The sequence below is a fragment of the Carassius gibelio genome, chromosome B1 (assembly GCF_023724105.1).
Source record: "Carassius gibelio isolate Cgi1373 ecotype wild population from Czech Republic chromosome B1, carGib1.2-hapl.c, whole genome shotgun sequence".
NCBI classification, from domain to species: Eukaryota; Metazoa; Chordata; class Actinopteri; order Cypriniformes; family Cyprinidae; genus Carassius; species Carassius gibelio.
In genome coordinates this window covers 10,582,011-10,607,350 of record NC_068396.1, presented here as the reverse complement: position 1 = coordinate 10,607,350, position 25,340 = coordinate 10,582,011, and the positions used below count along the sequence as shown (strand labels likewise).

Below are 25,340 nucleotides of genomic sequence, written 5' to 3'. Positions count from 1 at the left end.
TCAGTTTCCAGAAGAACTGCACTTTAGAGATGTGAAAAGCCTGGTTTCTAAAAAGAGAGTTTAAAAAAGCAAGAGATAGAGGAAGAGAGTGAGAAGGGAAAACAATGACTTAAGACTGCCAGAAACAAAAAGAACAGTCATCCTAAGCAAAGACCTCTAATGCTGTCAAGATGACAACATGCTCTCCACATTTCAAGCTCCACGCGTCTCTGTTTTCTTCTCCTCCTCCTTGTTTCTTCCAGGGAGAAAAGGCTCTAGCAGGAACTGACCACGATCAGTGATCGCTCCAGACGTCTGGGGAGAGAACAAATGGCTTCCTCCTCCCTCTTCTGGAGTTCTTGCATCATCTCTTCAACCGCTTCATTGAAAGAAAAACGCAAATTGGTTGCAGAAACAATTAGGGACACTTATTGCTGAGGAGCGCATGCCAGTCTGATAGCTGAACACTTGATCTATCAACACAACTGAAGTAGTCTAGAGGCTTCAAACATGGATTTGTTTATTTATTTTGCACCTTGGATAATTATTTAACACAGAAAATTTATTTTTTCGGCATTTCTCTTTTTCAATGCAGCCATTGTGTTTGATTGTAACATCGCATGGGACCATAAAAAAACCTTGACACATGACCTTGATGTCCTGGCTGGCTAGAGAACAGAGCTAGCTGTGTCAGAGGGTGAGCTCACCACACAACGGGGCGAGTGGGTAACTGGCTGCTCCATCGCCACAGACGGACAGTACCAACATGAAGTGACACACTCTCAAGGCCAGAGGAAGAGGAGAAGGAAAGAAGCATCCAGGTAATAATGAGTGTTTGCTGATGAATCCCTTTTAAATGTCTGCTGACTGGTTTTCTGTCACATTTCCGTTGTTTATGTTCAAATTTAGACATTTAGTTACTCTAGCAGACTCTGAGACCCAGACATTACCAAACAAGCACAAAGTACAGGATTTCAGTGACGTGAGAAACTAAGGATTATCTCTCTTTACGACAAGATAACTGTCTTTATCGAAAAACGAATAATCCGCGAAAGCGCTTGCCAAAGGAAAGTTGGACCTCACAACCAGATGTTCAACAGAGGGAGTAACTTCTGGCCAGATGTGAGAGGAATGTCCTGGTTGGGACCGTCTCTGAACTCATGCCACTAACCGCTGACTTCACATAGACGTCAAGAAGATCGTTCAGACTTAAGAGAATACAAGAGCTCCTGCCACTTCACCACGCTGTGTGGTTTCCCCCAGCGGTCTTTTATTACTGCATTTCGTTCCATCTTGAGACCTTCCTTGTGGTCTAATTTTAAAGAGAAGTCAGTCCTTAATGCCCAATCACGGAAAAATGACTTGTGCAAAATGTAGAGAAGTCTTACTGTACTTTTGAGTGGGTGGAGGGTCTGGTGAAACGCTTGGCTGACTCAACGGTTGGCGCGAGGGTAAATGTGATTCGGTTATTTTTCTTTTCCTGCACGAGTCAGTGCTACAGCTGTTTGAGATCTGCTTTAAATGTTTGTTCTTGTGGCTGTAATTGGTAATAATCTCTTCTGTAAGTATCAAAAAAGCAGGTTGAAAAGTTGACAATTCATTGTTGGTTTGTATGCACTTAGTTCTTCAAGAATAAATCAAGCATTCATGTTCGAAAAGTATTGTGTCACTACATTAAGTTGTCAATGTGGTTTTCGATATAACACAGAACAGACTCTTCAGAGTAAACAAGTTTAAGAGCACTTGAGTTTCAATGTCAGTAGAATTCATTAGGCGTATATTTTCCATTTCTCTCACATATGAAGATCACAAGTGTTTGACATTGAAGAAATTCTCTCTCTCTCTCTCTCTCTCTCTCTCTCTCTATATATATATATGTCTCTCTCCTCTCCTCTCCTCTCCTCTCCTCTATCTCTCTCTCTCTCTCTCTCTCTCTCTCTCTCTCTCTCTCTCTCTCTCTATTGCAGGAGGACCTGTATCTGGTTTTGTGCTTTCCGTGGGCTGTAATAATAAGGCTCTATGGGCTAGCCAAGGGATCTGGCCATGCCTGTTGCTATTCGTAAGAGAAGCTGGGAGGATCATGTGACCCCACGGACAGGATTACAGTACAGCTATGATGACCTAGACTTGGTCTGCTGCCATGTGCGGTACCAGCGCAGTAGGTGTGCCTCCATGCCTGAGTGTGGTCATCACCAGCCTAGGACTTTGGGATTTTGGATCCGAGATGGTACAAGAACGATGGAGAGTATAATGCAGAAGTTTAAGGGTGGAGCTCAACCTAACTGTGAAGGCACAAAGTGCAAATCATCGACGCCTGGAAAAACGGTCAATGAGATAGCACAGCACAAGAGTGACCAAGATAACAGACTACCTTTAGACAACATGGCAGATCAAGATGAATTGGAATGTTCTGCTTCAGGAAATTTGCAGGCTCAGAATGGAGAAACAGATAATAAGGAACTAAACAAGGATAAAGTATCTGCTTCCCATAGCCTGACACATTCTGCACTCCCTACCCCAATATTAGCTCAAATAGGAGAAACGGATGATTTATCAAATGTGCTGAAGGACAGTCACTCTGTCAAAGTTGACTGTTCTGACCCAACTTATCCCAAAAGTGGAACTTGCAAAGAAAATACAGAATCATTGGTTAAGGTCAGTGTGGGCAGTCAGTTGTTAGTGCATGAGCACATGAGTATCACAGAAATAACTAATAAACTTCCCACCTCTGATTCACAGCAGGAATCTGCTGACCCAAACAATATTGTAGAAGGACAATGTTGTGATACGTCTGAACAGACTATAATAACATGTGGCAAAGTCGAATTCTCACACTCAGATGAAACTTTGATCCCAAACTTGTTATCATCATCAGCTTCTCAAGAAATTCACATTCCAGAAGCTAGCTCGGATGCTAATAAAGCAAGTCAAGTGTGCAAGCATCACGTAATATCTCAAGGTCAAGACAATGAAAATCGGGAAGGTAATGGCATTTTTAAATGTTGTGATCATGAGATGTTAAACAATGGAAGCCTTAAAACACTTGCTTGTGAAACGTCTCGACTGGAACCATCTGGAAAAACTGACATACTGGAAACATGGCATGATTGCTCATCGAAACTCCAAACCATCCATGAGGGCTCCTTTCCCGAATCTGGAGATAATGTTTCAGGTCAGATATCAGCAGAGATACCAGAACATCCAACAAGTACAAACCTAAATACCATCAACTGTGAGAATTTGAGAACTTCAGAGGACCGAAACACAAGGGTAAAGGAGGTGACTAGAGAAAAACCTCAACCTGAAGGACACTATGATGAACATCAGGCAAATCAATATACAGATACAGCCAAAGACCTTGAGAGTGTTCCAAAAGCTGAAGGTTCCCTTGTAAAGCTTCGTACAAGGAAGGTAAGATGTTTTTTTTTATTTTATTCTATTTTTTTTTTTTTTTTTCGATTTGATTTACACTCAAGGAAGGTAAGAAAGAAAGCAGAGATAATAATAAAAAATAATGATATAGTCACGCAGTATACATATACAATTTTTTTTTGCATATGAGATATTTTGCATTATGTGTCATGCCTCTGAAGGTCATCAGTCAGTCAGGAAGGGAAATTCTGGGGGAATTTCCACATAATTTGACTTTAACAAAGCAATTAAGTATGCAAATAAATTGAAATCTTGGGGAAAAAAGGTCTTCTTTTATGCATCACAAGATTTCAATTAGTTTTGTATTAAATGCTGTATTTACAGTGTTTTTTATTTATTTATTTTGGGGTATTTTTGCAAGTTTTATTATAGACCGTAGAAAGCAGACAGAAAGTAATGGGGAAGAAGAGAGGGGGAGTGGAATGAGGAGATGCAGGCTGGTTTCAAACCCTAATCTTCCACAAGTGCTGCAGCTCATTATGTAGTTCTGGTTTTTCAAAACCCCTAAACCCCACAATTTATATTTGAAGCATAATTTATCCCATCTGTTTGTTCTTCAAGCATGATTGATAATGCAAATAATGGGGCTTGTTGAGAAGATGTGTGCTATTACTTTTCAAAGTTGCAGTTTTCACCTAAATAATAATATGCACATTGAAGAAATAATAACTCAAGTCAAATCTTGATTTAAAGTACCCCTATTATGCCATTTCCAATATTGCCTATCATGCAATGTATAATATAGCTGTATGTGAACGTAAACAAGTTGACAGTGCATGATAAATAAAGTTATTGCCTCCCAAAATAAAAATAAAAAATAAAAAAATAAAAAAAACTCTTCAGTGACAGCTACACATCACGAGTAACACATTTGCATGTGTTTTACATTTGCCTGCCACAAACAACTTGACCTCGCCCACAAACACCTCATTTTACTGACGACTGCTTCTCTAATTTCGGGGAGTTCAATGCAGGATTTACAAAATGCTTGCTGTTGTAAGATGGATCAGTATACTGTTTGTTTGGACCAGCTGCTCCACTGAATCACAAACTATGATAAATAATAGATGTTAATATTTTCTATAAAGCGTTCAAAATACATAACTATTGAAATAAGCGTATTGTTTCAAACACGCATTGTATGTCATAGACCAATCACAACAGACTAGGTCATCTGACCAATCAGAGCAGGGCAGGTTCACTGAAAGGAGTGTTTTAGAGAGACTGAATCTTTGAACTGCTTCGAACAAATTGTTTGAGAATGGCTGGAAAATAAGGTGATATTAGATGCAAAAGAGTTTTTTGACCTTGCATGCATGTAATCCTATTGTAGGAGACTCCCACAACAATATTAGGAACTGTAAAAATGGCATGATACTTTAGGGCACTTTAAACAATAAAAAAAATTGTAAAATAGTATTACAGTTTAAAATAACTGTTTTCTATTTCAATATATTTTAGAATGCCATTTATTACTGTGATGGAAAAGCTGCATTTTTAATTGCTTCAGCCTTCAGTATCGGTTTTTTGTTCATTTTTTGAAAGCCATATTTTTATTTCATTATTTTATTTTTCAGAATTATTTGATGTATCTTTGATTTATTTGATGAAAATTCAAAAGAAACAGCATTTGAAGTAGACATTTTTGTAATGATATTAAAGTCTTTACAGGCATTTTTGATCAAATAAATGCATCCTTGCTGAATAAATATATTAATCCCCAGACAGTCCTGTCCACAGTGCATTTCGTGAGTGGCCAGCATGCATGCTGGCTTTTATTTTAAGACGGTTTTAAACCAGTTCCAGCATCTTTCTTCTGCCGACTCTTTCTTCCTGCTCCATGTTTGTGCTTGCTTGTATACACAGTTTTGATTAAAAGCATTTATATAGCGCCATGCTTTTCAAGCACCACATCCGAAATCACTATGCTAGCTCACGACCACGCCCTTTTGAAAGCAATAACATCACTCCAACTTACTACATCTCTGGCCATGGGCATCTGTGGCACGTTCCCCAGTCCAAGAAACTGGTGTCAAACAAGAACTAAGAGGGAACAAATATAATATGTGTCAGTATGTGTAATCATTGTGTGTCTACTGATGTGTGACGGGCGTTGTATGTGTGATCTGTTGTGGGTGTGCTTCCATGCATATATTTTTACCTTTATGCATTTACATGGGTGATTGACAGCAGCCCGCCTTGCCAACCTCGGTCCCTTAGGCAAAGTCTCTCATAGCTTTCTGTGTTTATTCATCCTTGTCGTATTCCACAAGACCCTGGAGGCGTCGTCCAAAACACAGTCATTATTTATACAGCAGGATCCATTAGACAGGAACCAGCCCAAGCAAAACACGCCATGCTGTGTAATTGTCATTTATTTGTGAGGCTGAAACCCAGGACTGGTGGCTGGAGTTCTTGTGGGGATTTGTGTTTGTTACGGAGCACTGGAGTGAATGCTTGCCATTTAAGGGCTTGAATGACTCTTTTCTACTGCTAATGGAGACATGAACTATTATGAGTTCAAGGGCAGAGTGAGCAACAAGAGTCCTTGAGTGTGTGAGTTTCAGTTTGACACATAGTACAGAAGGAATCTTGCTTATTCCAATCATCTTGTCTGTGAATGAGCAATAAAGATAGCAAAGGATTGTATTAGTAATGCAGATACTAGTTGCTCATTTTGTTATTCTCTTGACAACACAGTATTGTCAATGATGGAGATAATGAGACCAGTGATTACTGAAGTAATTCCCTTTCCATACATGATGCTGCACACACGACACTGTGAATGTGCTGGACTGTGTCAGTCAGGAGATTTTTCAGGGAGTTGGAGTATGAATCTGGGCTTCATGGTGGATTTGAGATTCTTGGAACCATTTAAGTGGCACTAACAGAGTGAATGTTTCAAAAATCACTCCCCATATTGAGCAAATGTTATGCACTTGTGACTGTATGCATGTATTTATTCATAAGGTAGGGGTGTGAATCTATTGTTGAACAGAGAATCGATTTTATTCACAATTTATAAGTGTCACACAATTCAGTTATGATTTTGATAACACCACTAATGAAGTACTTGCAAATCTTTTGCAAACTATTAGTTTATAGTTTATAGTTATAGTCTGTACTACAGTTATCGCCATGCTGTATACACTGTACAAACTTTATATTCGGTCCCTTAACCCTAGCCATTGGTGGAGGGTTGAATGCAACGCTGTTAGATTACCTGGTGAGAAAACATTTCCATACACGAGCATAATATTACAAAAATATAATTTTCTATTCTTGCTCAGTCTGCTATAGCATAATGGAACACACTAATGATTTATCATGTCTGTGAAAACAGTGTGCACAGAGGTATGCAAATACATACGTTGACAGGCAGGTAGGACTGCATATCGTAATCTTTGGAGCAAGGAATATTATTGCATGAACATTTTATGGTCTTACACCTTCCACAGGCGATATAAATACATGTTAGTGTTTAACATAGTGATTTCTGTCGGGATGTGAAGAAACTTTTATTCAGCATAACAAAAATGTTTTGAACCAAATCTAACCTGCCTACTCTGACATTGAATATGAATGCAATTAAAGGTTGGTTTAAAGCACCAAACCTAAAGTGAGAACTATTGACTCCATATTACCAATTAACAAGTCTTTGACTAAGAGATAATTAAATAATAATAATTGTATTAATAACAGTGATAATTAAGAATTCACTATTTGTATTGAGTCTATTAATATAAATGAACTGTTTTGAGTATATTAATTAAAGTGTTACCATGATTGTGTTTTTGATTAATGATTTAATTAAGCTTTTTCAGTTCAATTCATGAATTCAAGACCCATGATACAGATTTAGTCTCCAGATATGTGCATGTTCATGCATGTGCGAATTTGTTCCTAATAAAGGCAAAGCCTTGCCCCATCAACAGGGTTTATAGATTTATTTTCACTCACCCTTAGAGACAGAAGGATAATTAAATTGTGCAAAGGTACAGTTATTATGATGATACAGTTATTAATGATGAAGATCAACCTCATAATTAGATCCCTGATGAATACTGCTGACTTGGCCTTGAGCTGAACAAAGTTTCAAGATATTACCTATTAAAAAGTCTAACTTAGACCTTGATGTCCTTTCTATGCTGTCAGATTATTATCATATTTCACATTGCTCTTACTAGTTGGTGCAGCATAGTCAAACTGATGAAGTCTGTTGAGCAGCTTGGTCTTTTTGGTGGTGTTTATTGATGAGGAAGGTGCTAGATAAGATAAAAAGGATATAGTTCACCCTTTCAGCATTTACTCGTCTTTATGTTTTTAAAATGAGTGCCTTATGTTCACCAAGGCTGTGCCTATTTGATCAGAAATATGGTAAAAACAGTAATATTGTGAAATATTAAAAGCTAAAATATTATCTAAGAAATAACATATTTCTTATTAGAGTTGAAAACTCTTATGATGCCTAGTATTAGTATTAATATATCTAAACCAATGTGCATGTTTTCAGGATTACTTGATGAATATGTAGACTTTAATCATTTGTAACCTTATAAAAGTCCTTACGGTTACATTGGATGAATGAATTGCATCCTAGCTAGATAGAAGTATTAATAAAAAAAAATAAAAAAACAGCTGACCCCTAAACTTTCCACCAGCAGTTTATATCAGTGATCAGCTATGTTAGAAGTGCTGGATAGGGAAGAGAACTATTGATTCAAGGTTAAAGGTTCAAGTTTATTGTAAGTCCAAGGGGCAATTTTTGATGCAGCATAAAATCTGTAAACAACACACAACCATCATACTAAAAACAATCCATAAACAATACAAACAACACTCTCACAGGTTTAAGAGTCTAACAGCAGTAGGAATAAAAGAAAATCCATACCGGTTACTCTTAAGTTTAGGCATACTATAACGTAACCCAGAAGGAAGCATTTTAAACTCATGAAACAGCGGATAAGTATGATCCACAAGAATAGTTTTGGCTTTCTGTAAGACAAACCACTCAAAATTATCTGATAACCCAGTCTGATTAGACTAATAATCTTACTTCCTTAGTTAACAATGCCATTCAATGAGTTCTGATGCTTCACGTTTAGATTACCATGGCAACAACACATAGAGAAACAAAGTACAGATTCAATATAAGATCTGTAATACATGGTCATGAGAGTCCTGCTAATATTAAAAGTAGAAAGCTTCCAAAGACAGTGCAACCGTTGCTGGCCATTTTCGTATAGTGCTTCGGTATGAAAATCAAAATGCAGTTTGTTGTCAATAATATGCCCAAGATACTTATAAGTACAAGCCCATTCCACCATTTGACCTTTAACTATAGTTGGCTGAGCTGATGATGAATGACTAGATTTAAAGTCAATAGCCATATCTCGTCTTCTTTATATTCACACGCAAAAAGTAAACTATCACACCATGTTATAAATGTGTTCACTACTGTACCATGACGGTTCTCATCCTTCCTCAGGAGACTGACAATGAGGGTGTCATCCGCAAATTTCAAAATTAAAATTTACTTACACAGTCATTAGTGTACAAAATGTAAAGCAAGGCTGAGAGAACCCATCCCTGTGGAGAACCTGTCGACGTTCATAAGGGCATCTGAAAATGTGCTATTTACTTTCACCCTCTGCCTTCTGTCACTTAGAAAATCTAATAACCACCCCACTATCTTATAATTCTAATTTAAATCTGAAATATTTTTTTTTTTTTATTAAAACATGTCTTGTTTATATGCTCTGAGGTAGTGCCAGTGTGTCCTGCAAGCTAAGGAACAATAAAGAACATCTCAAATGAACTCAAAATGTCTGCTAGGAGAGTGAAATGGGCATCTATTCACACAATCACACTCATGCTGATGAGTTCTTCTTGGCCCCAACAGGGCTTTTAGGCAGAATTCTTTCAAGATTTGACTGTGCTGACTGTGAGAAAATAGAAATAAAAGCTTGTTAAACACCCCTTGTAGTTCACAAACCATTTTGATAAACTCAATCGGGCTTACAATATGAAGTCATATTTATACTATAATTTTCCTGTTCACAAAGCTAGAGGTTTATGTATGTGTTTGTGTGTGTGTGTGTGTGTCATTCATTTCCATTCACAAACCATCAACGTTAGACTTGTTCTGCATGTATAACATGCTGCACTGGAGCATGTTTTGTTCCTTTGAGCTGTGTTTTAAACTCTATTAAAGAGGTCAAACTACTGCTAAAGGCCTCTGTGTACACAGAGCATCTGATGCCCCTTGGTCCCCACTCTAGTTCCTGTGCCTTTTATGTATCATTGCTCCAAATCCCAATAAATGATTCAAGTGGGAACTCAAATCCAGGCCAAGAGTTCAAAACTATCTTCTGTTAAGAAAAGCTTTATATCAGGGCCAACCACCAAACAAGATTAGAAATGTGTACCTGCAACTTTCAAAAAAGAGATGTGGCTTAATGCAGGAGTAACATGTCTAAAGGAAGAACTTAATGTGTGATTTAGCCATCGGACTGTTTTCAAATTTGACCTGGGAAAATGCTCGTTATCCACCGATTTCAGTCATGACAATGTTTTCAGTATTATCTCAAGTAAAGAATTATTGTTTTATTATTATTATTATTATTATTATTATTATTATTATTATTATTATTATTATTATTATTATTATTATTATTATTCATCAAGGATGCATTGGATACAAGAGTGAAAACTTTACAAAAATAATTGTTTTATGTTCTTTTAAAATATAAATTCTTCAAATAATCCTGGAGAAAAAATGCAATGTGGTTTCCACTTAAATACTGAGCAGCACAACATTCAACATTGATAATAATAATAATAATAATAATAATAATAATAATAATAATAATAATAAAAATAATAATAATAATAATAAGACATATTTATTGTTCACCAAATCAGCATATTAAAATGCTTTCTGAAGGATGGTGTGAACTGAAGTAATAGCTGCTGAAAAAAATGGCTAAAAAAATAATTTACAAAAATAACTTAAAATAAAAAAGTAATTATTTGAAATTGTAATACTATATCACAGTATTATTATTCAAACAAATCCAGCCTCAGTAAGCTGATTTCTGCTTTTTCTTTTTTAAATTGATTATTAAATATTTAGACAAATGTAGTTCTGATTTTACAAAATGGTTAAACTAAGGAACGATAATCACATATTTGCTTAAACTTTATTTTTCTTTGGTAGCTGTTGTGTCCGGAGCACTGAAGTGAGGTAAAGGATTCCTCAGTATATCCTTGAACAAACCAGCTCTCTGACTGACCTTATTCAATAATTTCCAACATAGTTATTAGGAAGGAAATTCTGAAACTTTTCTCTATGACTATAATGCACATCTCTGTTGCAGTCACATGACGCAGAAATGCCATGTTCAAGACTTGGGCCTGATACCAGAATACTTCAAATACTGAAGTAAATGAGTTTACCAAAGGAATGCTGATGCTTATGCCATTTCCTGAAAATCTGTGATGAGCCTATGTTTGCAAACACCATACATTTGGACTTTTCTTCAGTGTGTTAGGCCTCCTGATACTTTATTATTATTATTATTTAAATAAATTATAGTTTCAAATATATGGCTGTGAATAACTTACTGCATTTTTACAGATACATTTTTAGGTGGTTGATTATAGATGAAGTTATTATACTGTGAGGTAATTAAGCTAAGTACAGTAATTACGTATTTTTGAAAGTACATGAGTCACACTAAATGAGCCATCAGGTACTGCTGTATGAGACAGTGTGTGAAAGTAAACATTGGATGCACACATTCTGAGTATGTTCTATAATGTGCCACAGCAAAACAATGTATCAGTCAAATGTGCCCACTATTTTAAATAAATGCTGTTCTTCTGAATTTTATGTTCATCAAAGAGTACTGAAGAAAAAATAAAAAACTTTTCAATGTTGATAATAAAATGTATTAATGAACAGAGATCATTAGAATAATTTCTGAAGGACCATGTGACAGTGAAAACTGGAGAAAAATTGCCACAGTAATAGATTCTATTTTAAATATATTAAAATAGAAAACGGTTATTTTTAATGCTCTCAAACGATTAATCGCAATTAATCGCATCCAAAATAAAAGTTTTGCTTACATAATATATGTATGTGTACTTTATTTATTATTTATACATAAATACACACACATACAATATATATTGTTTTATATTTAAATGTATATCCATTTATATATTTAAAATCTTATATTTTATATTATATATAAATATTTTTCAAATATAAACAACATATCTTTCTTAAATGTATGCATGCATGTGTTTGTATTTATATGTACAAAATAAATATGCACTGTACACACACATATATTATGTAAACCAAAATGTTTATTTTACATGTGATTAATCATGATTAATCATGTGGCAGCACTAGTTATTTTAAATTTAAATACTATTTCTGCATACGTTTTGGTGTATTTTCGTAAAGGTTATGCATTTACTTTTGAGGTAGAACTCAAACTGGCCAAATACAGTTCCCCTAATGCATAATGTCGAAATAATCTCATTACAATAACAGTTAAGGCCTGACATTGTGCTAAAGTATCAAGTTTTATCATGTGTTCAGTTTTATTCCAGCTCTCTCTTCTCTAAGCCTGTTGCTAGAGAAGGATTTTGCTGTATAGTTGGCCGCTGACAGCTTCTATTTTATATTAGTGTCTAACCAGTAATGTGCCACTCTGCAGGACACACTCATTTCAGATGTTGAGGTCTTAAGGAAAGATCTCTGGGGTCACTGAGGATACACTTAGTTGGTCATAAGTACATTCCCCAGAGATCTCTGGGAAAGAGGAAAAGAGCAGGAAGATCCTGGGAGATCTCACAGTGTGGGAATTCTGTCATCTCAAAACAGGAAGAAGCCTGTAGGAATGTGACCCCTAGAAGACACTAAAAGAGACTGAATCGGGGATCATTTAGAATATGTTTCATACTTACTTAAATGCAGTTGACAACTCTTTTGTTTTGTTGGTATATTCCTCCATTTGAGGGTTTTGTGGACAGATGTCACTTTTATCAGAGATGGAGCAATGCATCACATGAGAGTGAAAACAGTGGGCTGTATGTGTGTGTGTGTGAGTGTGAGTGTGCTGTGTTTATGAGCATTTCAGAATGAGTGTGTGTCATGGAAAAGCTTAGGCGTCCATGCAACTAGCTTTTGCCACACACACACACACACACACACAGAGAGAGCTCTGGCTCACCTCGACAAATCCAACAGCAAAGCACTGATGCTGACAGGCTAATTCTGTGCTAAATGGAAAATAAATGGGGAGACAGTCACATGACATTAGTAATAATAGAGAGCGAGCACACACACAAACTGGCACATAAATCTTTTTTGATTTCTTTCTGCTCCTCTGGCCTTCTTAGCTCTGTTTTACAGCATATGCAGAAAGCAGAGTAATGTTTTTTTTTCAGCACCCATATTTTAACAGATTACTTTTTTCACAATGGCCATCCAAACAGATTAAAGACTGGTTGTTTGAAAGAAGATGTGTTTTTTGGCTCCACTTGTTTCGCAAACAGCGACAGTTGTTAATTTTTAGTAATTTTCAATAACCAACTGTCAATATATATATTTTTAAAGAAAATACTGTATACATCAAGGCAGAGCTGCAGATTTTAAGTGGCAGAAACACTTTTTCCTGGTTGTTTATTATTATTAGTAGTAGTAGTAGTAGTAGTAGTGGTAGTATTTATTGTAACACCTTATTTTGAGGTGTCCTTGTTACAAGTTACATGTTGTATTTACTATTACGAAATTTGTTAACATCCTCCACCAATTCCATAATGTGATGACTTCTCGGGTGTCCATAGGCGGACAATAGTCCGAGCCCTTCCTTGGGCACACCGGGGTGAGGCATGGGTGTATGCTAGCACCAGTGCTCTTTGACATCTTCCTCCTGTGTGTCACCAAGCTTCTCCACAACCAGACTGAAAATAGCAGTGGCATAGCAGTAGACTTCAGACTAGAAGACAACCTCTTTAATATTAGGAGGCTACACGCAACCACAAAACTCTACAGAGAGCGGGTCCTGGGGCTGCAGTATGCACATACTTCAGAGGATCTTCAAACTGTCCTCGCTGTGGCAGTTAAGGCCTACAGCAGGATGGGGCTCACTGTCAACACCTCCAAAACAGAAGAGGTTTGCCAATGGAATACCAATGTCCTACCCACACTGCCTGCCTTCACTGTTGGGCATGAACAGCTGTCAGTTGTGCCATCTTTTAAATATTTGGGGAGTATTCTCGCTGAGGACTATGGCATCGACAACGAAATCCAGATCCACATTACTTAAACAAGCATCAGTTGACTTTGGGAGACTCTAGTGTAGAGTCTTTCACAACAAGAAGCGTCATCCCTCTACAAAAGTAGCTGTATACCAAGCGGTCTGAGTCACAACCCTCCTCTAGCAATGAAGCTTGGGTAACCTACAGCTGTAACATCAGGTCCCTAGAGAGCTCCAATATAAGCTGCCTGCAATGCATTCTGGGAGTTACATGGATAACACTAACACTAAGTCAACCCCTAATCCTATAACCCAAACCATGTAGTAGATGTGGTTAATTCATATTACTTAAATGTATAATTACACTGTAACAAGAACACCTTAACATAAAGTGTAACCTTATTTATTTATTTTTATTTGAATGTTCATATAAATTGAGCTTTGAAGACCCCCACCCATTGAACTGTCCACAGACTGAAGTGATCAATGACAGAATATTCCATCCCCCAATTCCATAAAGAGACTCTAACTATACTGTAACTATAACAACAGAGAGAGTCTTTAGCTTTCTATATTAATTCCATTTTTTTTTTTTTTATCACCAAACTACTATGTTAGAGAAAGAAAAATAATATGAGAGAGATGGTTGTCAAGGCCAAATGATTATAAAGAGTAAAGCAAAAGTATTTACAAGAAAAGAACTTAAGCAAAGGAAAAAGTATATTACAGTAAATAGAGAAAGAGGGGGACATAAGATAAATAACAGAAAAAGGCTTTAACTTACCGGTATACCAACTAACTTAAGAAATTTTCTTTTACTCGTAATGTTTCTTTTTCTCTTAATGTTTTCTTTTACTTAAAGAATAGTACATTTTAAATTTGACATGAGATAAAGACTCTTGTCATATCAGCTGGTTTATTTTACATATTGCTGGTTGCCACATGTTGAGGTTTAATGACTAGCCAAATTATCCTCATTTTATTTCTGTAACGCCCTCTATTATTGGATTTGTACAAAAAAAAAAAAAAACAATGAATCATGGATGATGGTGATGGTGAGCCCATTTCTGCACTGGCTTTAGAACCTGAAAACAAACTGTTCCTGATCCTGGGTGAACGGTTCCTTTTTATTAAAGCATTCGGACTTCATTTGGTGATTTATGGGTCTGTCAGGTTTGTTGCATGTATAAACTTGCCAATGGCATAAAAATAAGATACCAAAAAAGCAGCAATGAAAGGTACTGAGTAAAGTGTCTCTGTGTAACTGAATTAGTTTCACATTTTATATTGAAGCTTATTAGAGCAGAAGCAGATGCACAGTCAAAATGTCAGGGAAAGGTCACTGTAGTGAAGTTTGCTGAATGAATGTAGAATGTGTTGTGTGTATGTGTGTGATATGCTTTGCTGTCCTTGTGGCTATGAAATGTCTCAAAATGTCCTTGAACAAATTGAACAACTTTACAAAAAAGGCAAAAATGGTTCATAATAACATAAAATGTGTAAATTCCTTTAATGGTCTGATTTATCTGTTTATTGGGAGCTATTCACCTACTGGATTAATATATATATATATATATATATATATATATATATATATATATATATATATCACCACAAAAGGAGCACATGTGATATATATGTGATATATATAAAATATAAATATATCCATCCATCATCTTCCGCTTATCCGGGGCCGGGTCGCGCGGGGGCAACAGTCTAAGCATATATATATATATATATATATATATATATATATATATATATATATATATATATAGTAAGACATAACATGTCTTACTGCAAGCACACCACCTGAGGTCAGTGTAACACCTGATATCAACACAAGACAGCAAGGAGAGACAGATGAGGAGGAATCTTTCTGTAGCTCAGTCACTCTACACTGTCATGCATTATGTGCAGAAATGTGGTATTGGTCCCTTGTTCTGTCAGGTGTTGCCCTGTCCTCTGTAAAAAATAAAAATAAAATAATAATAATAATAATAATAATATTTTTTTTTTTGTTTTTTTTTTTTTTTTTTTTTTTTTTTTTTTATATAGATATAGTACAGACCAAAAGTTTGGACATACCTTCTCATTCAAAGAGTTTTCTTTATTGTCATGACTATAAAAATTGTAGAGTCACACTGAAGGCATCAAGGGCTATTTGACCAAGAAGGAGAGTGATGGGGTGCTGTGCCAGATGACCTGGCCTCCACAGTCACCGGACCTGAACCCAATCGAGATGGTTTAGGGGTGAGCTGGACCGCAGACAGGAGGCAAAAGGGCCAACAAGTGCTAAGCATCTCTCGGGGAACTCCTTCAAGACTGTTGGAAGACCATTTAAGGTGACTACCTCTTGAAGCTCATCAAGAGAATGCCAAGAGTGTGCAAAGCAGTAATCAAAGCAAAAGGTGGCTACTTTGATGAACCTAGAATATGACATATTTTCAGTTGTTTCACACTTTTTTCTATGTATATAATTCCATATATAATTCCACATGTGTTAATTCATAGTTTTGATGCCTTCAGTTTGAATCTACAATTTTCATAGTCATGAAAATAAACAAAACTCTTTGAATGAGAAGGTGAGTCCAAACTTTTGGTCTGTACTGTATATATATATATATATATATATATATATATATATATATATATATATATATATATATATATATATATATATATATATATATTTTTTTTTTTTTTTTTTTTTTTCACGACAACATCCCAATTTCAAACGTTAGTTAGTTAGTTTTGCTGAAATAATGATTCCAAGAATTTATCATTTCTATTTTATCATTGTGTATTTCCAGAAATAGATATGACATGACAAATAGTGTGCAACTCTTTGACTGTGCTATGCTGATGTAAAACAGTACAAAACAAACAATATTCACTGTGACAAAGTGGCACAGTAATCTAACAGAAAAATTAGAACAGTATACACATTGAAAGCTGAATAAGGAACATGATTATATACAGTACATGTTTATGGGCACCTTTGTGTTTTTTGCCAGACTTTTGAATCTGTCAGAGTGAATTTGTCAGCTTTTCCTGTTTTCTAGTCCTGTTGTAGCTGATGTGTCATTAGGGTCATGATTGTGTGTTCTTCAGATTGAGAGGGGGAAAACAGTTCACACGTGAAAGCACAGTGTGTTTTAGCTTGTTTTGTATCAAAACAATGCTGTACATGGATTTTAGATTCAAGTAAGTTGAAAAAGTGAAACACAACACACACACAAACACACACACACACACACACACACTGTACACGCACATCCTTTGGGATGATGTGCAAATTTGTCAACACCTGCATCAGTCACATCTAATCAGTAGAACTAGGCTCAATGGCCTTGTAATGAATTTGTCTGTATGTATGTAAATGGTACATAAACTCTCTTTACAACATGGAAGTTTTTGAGTTAAAATTGTTAACAAAACTTGTTTATATACTTACTTCCATGTCATTCTAAACATGAATGGCTTTCAGTGGAACACAAAAGGACATTTTGAATCAAATTATTTTCTAACCAATTTTATTTTACATTACTTTTCAAACCTGTGCGATGCAAATATGCGAAATTGATTGAGATTTTCAATCAATACAGATTAAAATTTCAGTCTGTTTCTTTTGTAAAGCTCTGTATGGTTTAAGAATATTTAGTTTCCGGTATTGCAAGCATATTAGATAATATACAGTACTTGTAAGTCTTATAAAATAATCACATGTGCTCCTTTTGTGGTGATTTTTGGAGCCAGATAGTACCAAGTTGTGCAAACTTGTGTTCATATGTCTACCAGCTAATCCTGATGACATTCTCTATCAGAATAAAAAACAAACTCTTTAAAACCTTCAAGTTGTCTGGAGGTAAAATGAGTGTTTTGGACAATGGAATGTATGTTTGCTACCTCATTACTAGGAAAGTGTCTCTCTTTCTCTCACTATTTGCTCTGTGACAGACAAGCGTGTATTAAGGGTAAATACCAGTAAAAGCTATGCAAACCCCTTTCACACTGCACTGCTTTGTGTGGGGCTGTTTGCACAGGTCTGGTTCAGACATGGGGCAAGTGCCAGCATCATTCCTCTCTGCTTGAGTAGCATTGCAACTTCTATCTTCTACTCTCTCTTTCTGTAGTCCTGTGCTAAAACTTTAATTCTGCCAGTGTAAAATAAGGTTCCATGTCAAAAATGTGTGTGTGTGTGTGTGTGTGTGCGTGTGTGTGTGCTCTTGTTTTTGTGGCATATCAGTACACAACTCTGTATAATGACATGGGTATGACCCCATTTTTCAAAATGCTTAAAATCATACAGAATGATTTTTTTTTTTTTTTTTTTTTTTGAGAAAGTAAAAATGCACAAAGTTTCCTGTGAGGGTTAGTGTAGGGCGATAGAATATACAGTTGTACAGTATAAAAACCATTACGCCTATGGGATGTCCCCACTTTTCACAAAAACAAACGTGTGTGTGCGTGTGTGTGTGTACTGGTTTATATGGTTAATGAGGAAACAAATGTGTATAATGACATGGTTTATGAGGACACTTCCTGTGTTTAGTTATATTTATTTTTTTAGCAAGATTTAGTGCCCAATGAGATGTTGGCCATTGAAAAATCTTTTGTTTCCTAATGCCAAAAGAAAATCTTACAGGTTTGGAAATGACAAGTACTCTAAATGATGACAGAATTTATATTTTAGGTTAACTATTCATTTAAGAGCATTAGCCACCAGTAAGGGTCAAAAAAGATTAGATTAAATCTACTGAAGCGTTCCCTCAGCTTGTATGGAAAAGTTCCGTGTTCATCCAAGTCGCCGCCTGGTCTGCTGTGACATATGTTTAAAGAATTTTCATCGGGAGCATTCCGATTAACATCAGTGTTGTTGCAGTTTTTTAAGATGTTTTTCTCCTTTCAGAGCTCACGGGAAGAGAGGGAAAAGGAAAGGTCACATTTGGACTCAATGGTTCTGTTAATAATGAAGTTGGATCAGTTGGACAAAGAGATTGAGAATGCTTTAAGCTCCTCCCTCAGCTGCACGCCCAATTTAAAGAGGCGGATCATCTCGGTGAGTGGTCACCATTAAGAAGATTTCATTCAAGTTGTACACAAATCTCATCTTGGTTCTTGGATCAAACTTTATTTTAAGCTCTAGGATAGGGTATGATTAGGGATGTAGAATATGGTCGTGGAGAATAAGTACTAATAAACAGCCACTATGTTAATAATAGGCAACTAGTTGTTTATACTAATTAAGATTGATCTAACTGAGTTAATTCTAGTGAGAATTGGTCCCTGTTCTTAAGAGTTACCAAGTTTTGTGATGATACAATAAAATAGTGGTCAACAACTGCATCAGACCTTCAGTACTAGTACTAAATCTATGTTGAATTATTTAGTGGTTGGCTGATATATCACCAAGAATTAAATACGGGCCAAGTCTTTTTTTTTTTTTTTTTTTTTTTTATGATTATTTTGACAGACTGACAATGTCAGCACCTGAGCGTTTAGTAATAAAAACATAAAAAGTTCAAAAGTTTAATGAAAAAAGTAAACATTCCGCAAACACAGATTTTTTTGTCTTTTAATATCTAATGGACATTTATTTTCACAAACTTCACACAAAACTTTGTTGAATCCAGCAGTGATTCTAATGTGGGCTTTTATAGACTACATAAAAAAAACTGTTTATTTTTTACAGCAATTTCTAATCATTTTGTTTTCAACATATATTCAATTTCAAATTATTTACAATTTAGTGAATGTTATGTAAAATAAAGATTTCAGCAATTGTTATGTGTTTTTGCATTTAAAGTAGGACGATGCTACTTTTTTCCTTAACAGGAAGATGATTTAGAAATGCCGGATTCAGCAGGAAGTCTTTCAGCCTCATCGCAGTCTCTAAACATGCCACTTTATCGCTCTTCGTCATCGTTGGCATCATCAGGACCCTCCGGAGCTTCTGGGGCTAGACCAAAAATTGAGGTTAGTTAACCAAAACATCATATTATCTGTTGTGGAACAATTTATCAATTCAAACACTGGAAACTGCAAGGCTTGTGTAAGTTATTAGTCACCTGAGCAGGTCAGCTATTCACTGATGTGAGAAGCACTTTTATATACCATACATCCCCATGGCTCTGGAATTAGTTAAACCCAGTGTCAATCATCACTTAAGTGTCTCTTAAGTGTCCAACATTTACATATGCTTTTCTGTATGCTGAATGACAGTAAACCGTAAACTGGAGTGTGCTGTGGTTCCAGCAGCCACTTTAAAGTGTACTCAAGAAAGATTCTCTCTCTCATCTCGTCTCTCTTTTTTTCTCTCTCTCTCTGAGTGACTAAAGCTACTGGAACATTATAATAACAGCTTTTACTGTCTGCCAAGTTCCCCCAGCTAAAACACAGCGAGAATCATTCCTCACAATCTTCCCCTCATGCACATGTCTGGATGTCTGCGAATGCCAGTGAGATTTTGCGTGAGTTTGCATTCAGATGTGAAAGTAATAATCTCCTGGTTGATTACCCATTGCATGCTTGTTGTTTGTGAAACTAATCTGCCATATTTCGATATGATCCCTTTTGTTTCATCTTTCAGTCTGTAGTCATCTTGATTGAGGTAATGTTAAAATGAAGCAAGTTGCTCGTTGAGTGGCTGTATCCATTTAATCTTGATTAATGGGTCAACACGGCACAGTGCTTAGACAGAGGTCAAGGAGATGAGAGATGAGAAATAGAGCCAGAAAGAAGATCATTAAACACTATAATGAAAGGCACAGGGAATGCAAGCTTACACGTTGGAGCAAGTACCCCCAGACATCATAGCGTGGAACATGTGTCGCAAAGTAAAGCCATTCCTGTTTACTAGAGAAACTACCGTTTACCCTGACACTTATTCAATGTCTGGAAACATGAAGTGTGTGTGTGCACATTTGTAAGCTTCTACTCACACCTATTTTGTTTGTTCGTTCCTGCCATTCCTCACTGGATTACATAAGTGTACCTGGTAAACACATGAAAGATTAGGCCTTTTGATACACACACAAGCTTACTAGCATATACGCAGCATTTGCACGCAAGCGTCTTGCTCTTGCTAAGGTATATTAAACACTAATGGAGCACTGCAAGGACACAGCTACCTTTCATTGCTAATGTATGTTATTTAGAGCCACAGTAGCAGTGACAGTGAATGCCCAGAATGAAGTTTATTGATGCATCACTTTATGTCCATACCAGAAAGTTATGCTGGTAACGTCTGTGTACGTGCTCATAGTCTCCATGACCAGAAGGTTAAATAGATACATGGTGAGAGAAAGGACTAGAAGATGTGTCAGTCATGAAATCATGAGGACTCATAAGGGCCTGTTTGAAAATGCATTAGTCATCTTCTAGCTCAAGGCCTTTGCATGGTCTGAAATTAACTTTGTGGGTGTGTGGGTGTGTGTGTGTGTGTGTGTGTGTGTGTGTGTGTGTGCGTGCGTGCGTGTGTGTGTGTGTGTGTGAGAGAGCGAGTGAGAGAGAGAGAGAGAGAGAGAGAGAGAATGATATATGGAAATTCTGAACACTATTGTTCAAAAGTTATGGGTTAGATATTTATTTATTTAAACTCATATTTAGGATGTAGAAATAAGTACATTAAGGATGCATCAAGTGGCAATACATTTATATAGTGTTACAAAAGATTTTGATTTCTTTTTATCTTCTACACCTGAGAGCATTTTGAAAATATAGCATTGTTTTCACAAAGCAACACAACTGTTTTCAACATTTATAATAATAATAATAATAATATTAATAATAATAATAATAATAATAATTAGTGGTGGGCCGTTATCAGCGTTAACGTGATGCGTTAACGTGAGACTCTTATCGGGCGATAAAAAATATATATAGCTGTTAATATATAAGTGAAAGTAAACAGTTGAGGAAAAAAATGGGATGTGTATTATATTGGATGCGTTCATCGTCTCTTAAAGGGACCACGCCTAATTTAGCGACTGGCTGCTGTAATGTTAATCCAAGAAAATGAAAATGAAAATCACTCACTGCTCTTGACGGAATTACTTTGTAGTCTTAACAGTCAAACCAAAAATTATTCAGACACCAGATATAATTTTTGATATTTATGGCAAAACTGTAATAATGTGAGAAATGTTTAAAGTGTCTGAATAAATGTAGGTTTGATTGTATATTTCATTTTTACATTGAAGACTATCCAGTGCTTTTTTTACATTTAATTATTTGGTTTTCTGTACCTTGACACCTACAAACTTGAAAAAAACTTAAACATTGTGTAAATGTAAATAAAAATAAAATAAATAAAAATAAATGAACATGCAAATTAAACTATTTCAGACAGGGCCCACTGGTACAACCTTCACCATGTCCCCGCTGACACCAGCTACGGCAATTCGAATGAGCCATTTTAATCTAGATTAATCTAGATTAATTTCAAGATAACAGTGAGATTAATCCAGATTAAAAAAATTAATCTATGCCCACCACTAATAATAATAATAATAATAATGTTTATTGAGCACCAAATCAGCATATTAGAATAATTTCTATAAGACACATCTTTCAAGTATTCAAGTATTTTTGAGTGTTTTTTAATCCGTTAATCACAAACAGCATTCATTTATAGAGTACCTCTAAACTGAATATGTTCCCCTGTTAAATAATTCAAAACTCTTATGTTACCACCTTACAACCTAAGTGTTTTATGAATAATTGACCTCCATTCCTCTTGATAGATCTAAAATAAAAGTAATTTTTTCCTCCCCCTCTCTCTCTCTCTCTCTCTCTCTCTCTCTCTCTCTCTCTGTTAAATACTGACAAACAGTAAAACTTTGGAGTAGGCAAAATGGGTGTCAAAAAATATTGTTTTTTAGAGAAGGATGTAAAAAATGTAACCTCTTTTTGACCTTAAGCAGGAAATCTCTGTTTTCCGAAGTGTTCAAGGTCAGGCATGCTGTATCAGGCATTCTTACAGCCCAAAACAAGGGCTTTGTCTTGCTCTGTGTGTCCGAGAAAATAGGGGGGGGGGGGGGTAATCAGACATGACACATATGATACAATTGATTTTACACATCACAATGAACCACTCTGAGGTTCTGGTTATGTAAGAGGATTGAAAAGAAAGAGATAACTGTGTTTAGGAGAAACACTGAGAGTCATGGAGAACATCTAAACAGCCTCATGAATATGCTTTCCCACCCTTCCGATTCATTTCAATGGTATCTATAACTTAGTACTTAGAGAAGTCATTGGTTAATTAATTCATCTCAAGTCAGCAGTCTGGAAACATGTATTACATCTTACACATTTGGTTGTGTTGACTATATTGATCCAGAACCCTGAATGTTTCAGCCTACTTTCATCTCATAACTCAAGCTTGTCAGGAGCATAAGATATTTGTGTATTTGGCTAGCATTGTGATGTTGACAGTTAATTGGCCCAGCATGGGCAGAACTCAATTAGTCTGAGGTCTTAGCATAAGAAATCTATCTGTCTTTAGGGGTTTTCATCTGTCGGAACTGGCGTCATATTTGTATATCAATACAGAGGATGCCAGCCAAAGTGAAGTACAGTCATTAGCTGTCTATAAATTTAAAGGTGCAGAATGGCAGGAGATGGAAAGATGACAGGGTCCCCCATTTGTGAAAGCATCGATAACGATAAATCATGATGTAAATATGCAAACACCCACAGACAGAGAGGAAACAGGTGTTATGTACAGTACACACCCACATGCTTATGTATTAACTATAATGAAGGTCATTTTAAAAAAAATGTGTACATAAATATCACATAATGCTGTACTTTGATGTATTCTTGAATAGAAGCCCATTTCTATATTTAATAGGCATGGTGTTATATTTCATAATATAATAATAATTAATAGTTTGATACTATGGGCCCTATCATACATCCGACGCAAGGTGTTGCGCACGTGTTTTTGCTAATCGCTAGTCGCATTTTCCCGTCCAGCGCCACATTGTTTAATTAGCGAATGCATTTGTGCCCATTTTGCACCCAAGAGGTGTGTTCAGGCGCAATGCTGGCGCACTGCTATTTTAAGGAGCTGAAAATAGACTGCGCCATAGACCAACTCAAACCTGGTCTAAAGTCTAAAGTCAATGGCGCAATATTTTTATTTTATTTTATTTTTGTTGTTGTTGTTGTTGTTGTTATTTAAAGAGCGCATTGGTAGAAAATGGGCCTCTGGGTGGGTCCACAGTGCGCGTTGACTTTGTTTATTACACACAGGGATGCGCATCACACAAACATGCCAAATATTAAAAACAAAAGGATTATAGTGTAAAAGAATATTATTGTGTACGCTACATAAATATAAAAAATCATTACATGTATTAGAATTAGGCTACCTATTTGCAATTCAGCATATTACTACTTATAATGATGAATGAAATAGACGAATTAATTGAAAAATCATGCCAATACACACACATATATATATAACTGATTCATCACGCAGAGCTTTGGTGGATTCCTGCTTGTCCCATAGATGATCTGCTCACGCTTTAACTTCGTGCATGAGTAAATCGCTTTCTTTGTTTGAGAAGCGTTTAGCTTTTCCGCCAACAAATTCCGCCACGTAAATCGTGATCCACCCTGACACGAGCGTATTTCGCTCATAAAGGAAATGGGAGATGACACTCTGATTGGTTTATTGAACGTTATGCCCATTACTCATTAAGAGAACAGGGACAACCAATTCCAAAAACACGGACCGTTTTTCCATTGTTAAAATAGCAAAAGTGGATTTGGACACGCCCTGAGTGCACCTGCGCCATGACTTTCCGCATCTTCAACTTTATATTTCACAATGTGACTTTCATTTGTTATTGAAAACTTGAAGACTTAAGTATCTTAGCACAGTTTGTGGGGTTGATCTCTTCTGAAACTTACTCGTAGAGTCTTTTACTAAAGAAAAAAAGTGTATAAATTCTTTATCATCTTTGATTGTTAGCATTCAGACAGCATTGGTCTTGCTTTTGTGTCACTTTCTCAGACCACTGTGCCCAGCAGGGTAATTACCGCCCTCCTCGTGTGCCTCACTATGGCACTCTAATCCTGCTTCATAGGTTAGTCTCATTTCTTGTTTTCCCAAAGTGCCGTCTGCTTAATTTAGCGTCTTCCATTGTTATTGGAGCCTGGATTATACTGGATTATAGGGATTAGCATCCTGACTCTCTTTCTCTAATCCATGGAGTCAATTAGGGCCGGAAAAAGGGGAAAATACCAGCTATTGTGAGGTTAGTGACATTTGGAGGGAATGTTCTAATGCTGATGATACACGGGGCAACTTTTTGAGCAATTTTACTGTCAACTTTTTTTGAACAATGTTGTTTTGGGCACTTTCATACTCAGAATGGGTAACAAATTTATATCTAATAGATAAGATCAGTCATGGGCCCTGGTTGCCCATTGACGACGACATTGATTAAAAAGTTGCCCTGTTTATCATCAGCCCAAGATTACGATGCTCTACAGAAATTAGATGTAGTTCCTGATCTTGTTACCTACAACTTTTCTAGGAAATGAGACTGGACTTTCAAGTCACAAGAATGGTGTCCTTTATTGATCAGTTCAGTTAGGTTCTAATTTCGATTGATAGAACTTTTATAGTAA

At 36.1% G+C, this 25,340-nt stretch overlaps 1 protein-coding gene across 1 annotated transcript in view; it reads left to right on the top strand.

The window, feature by feature from the left end:
• The first annotated feature begins 281 nt into the window (after positions 1-281).
• LOC127948657 (rho GTPase-activating protein 7) overlaps positions 282-25,340 on the top strand; it is a 114,520-nt gene continuing 89,461 nt past the window's right edge. The window contains exons 1-4 of the mRNA XM_052545254.1: positions 282-800; positions 1,947-3,390; positions 18,604-18,753; positions 19,530-19,670. Of these exons, the coding sequence (XP_052401214.1) occupies positions 2,023-3,390; positions 18,604-18,753; positions 19,530-19,670 (1,659 nt within the window). The 5' untranslated portion in view covers positions 282-800; positions 1,947-2,022. The remainder of the gene's footprint in view (positions 801-1,946; positions 3,391-18,603; positions 18,754-19,529; positions 19,671-25,340) is intronic.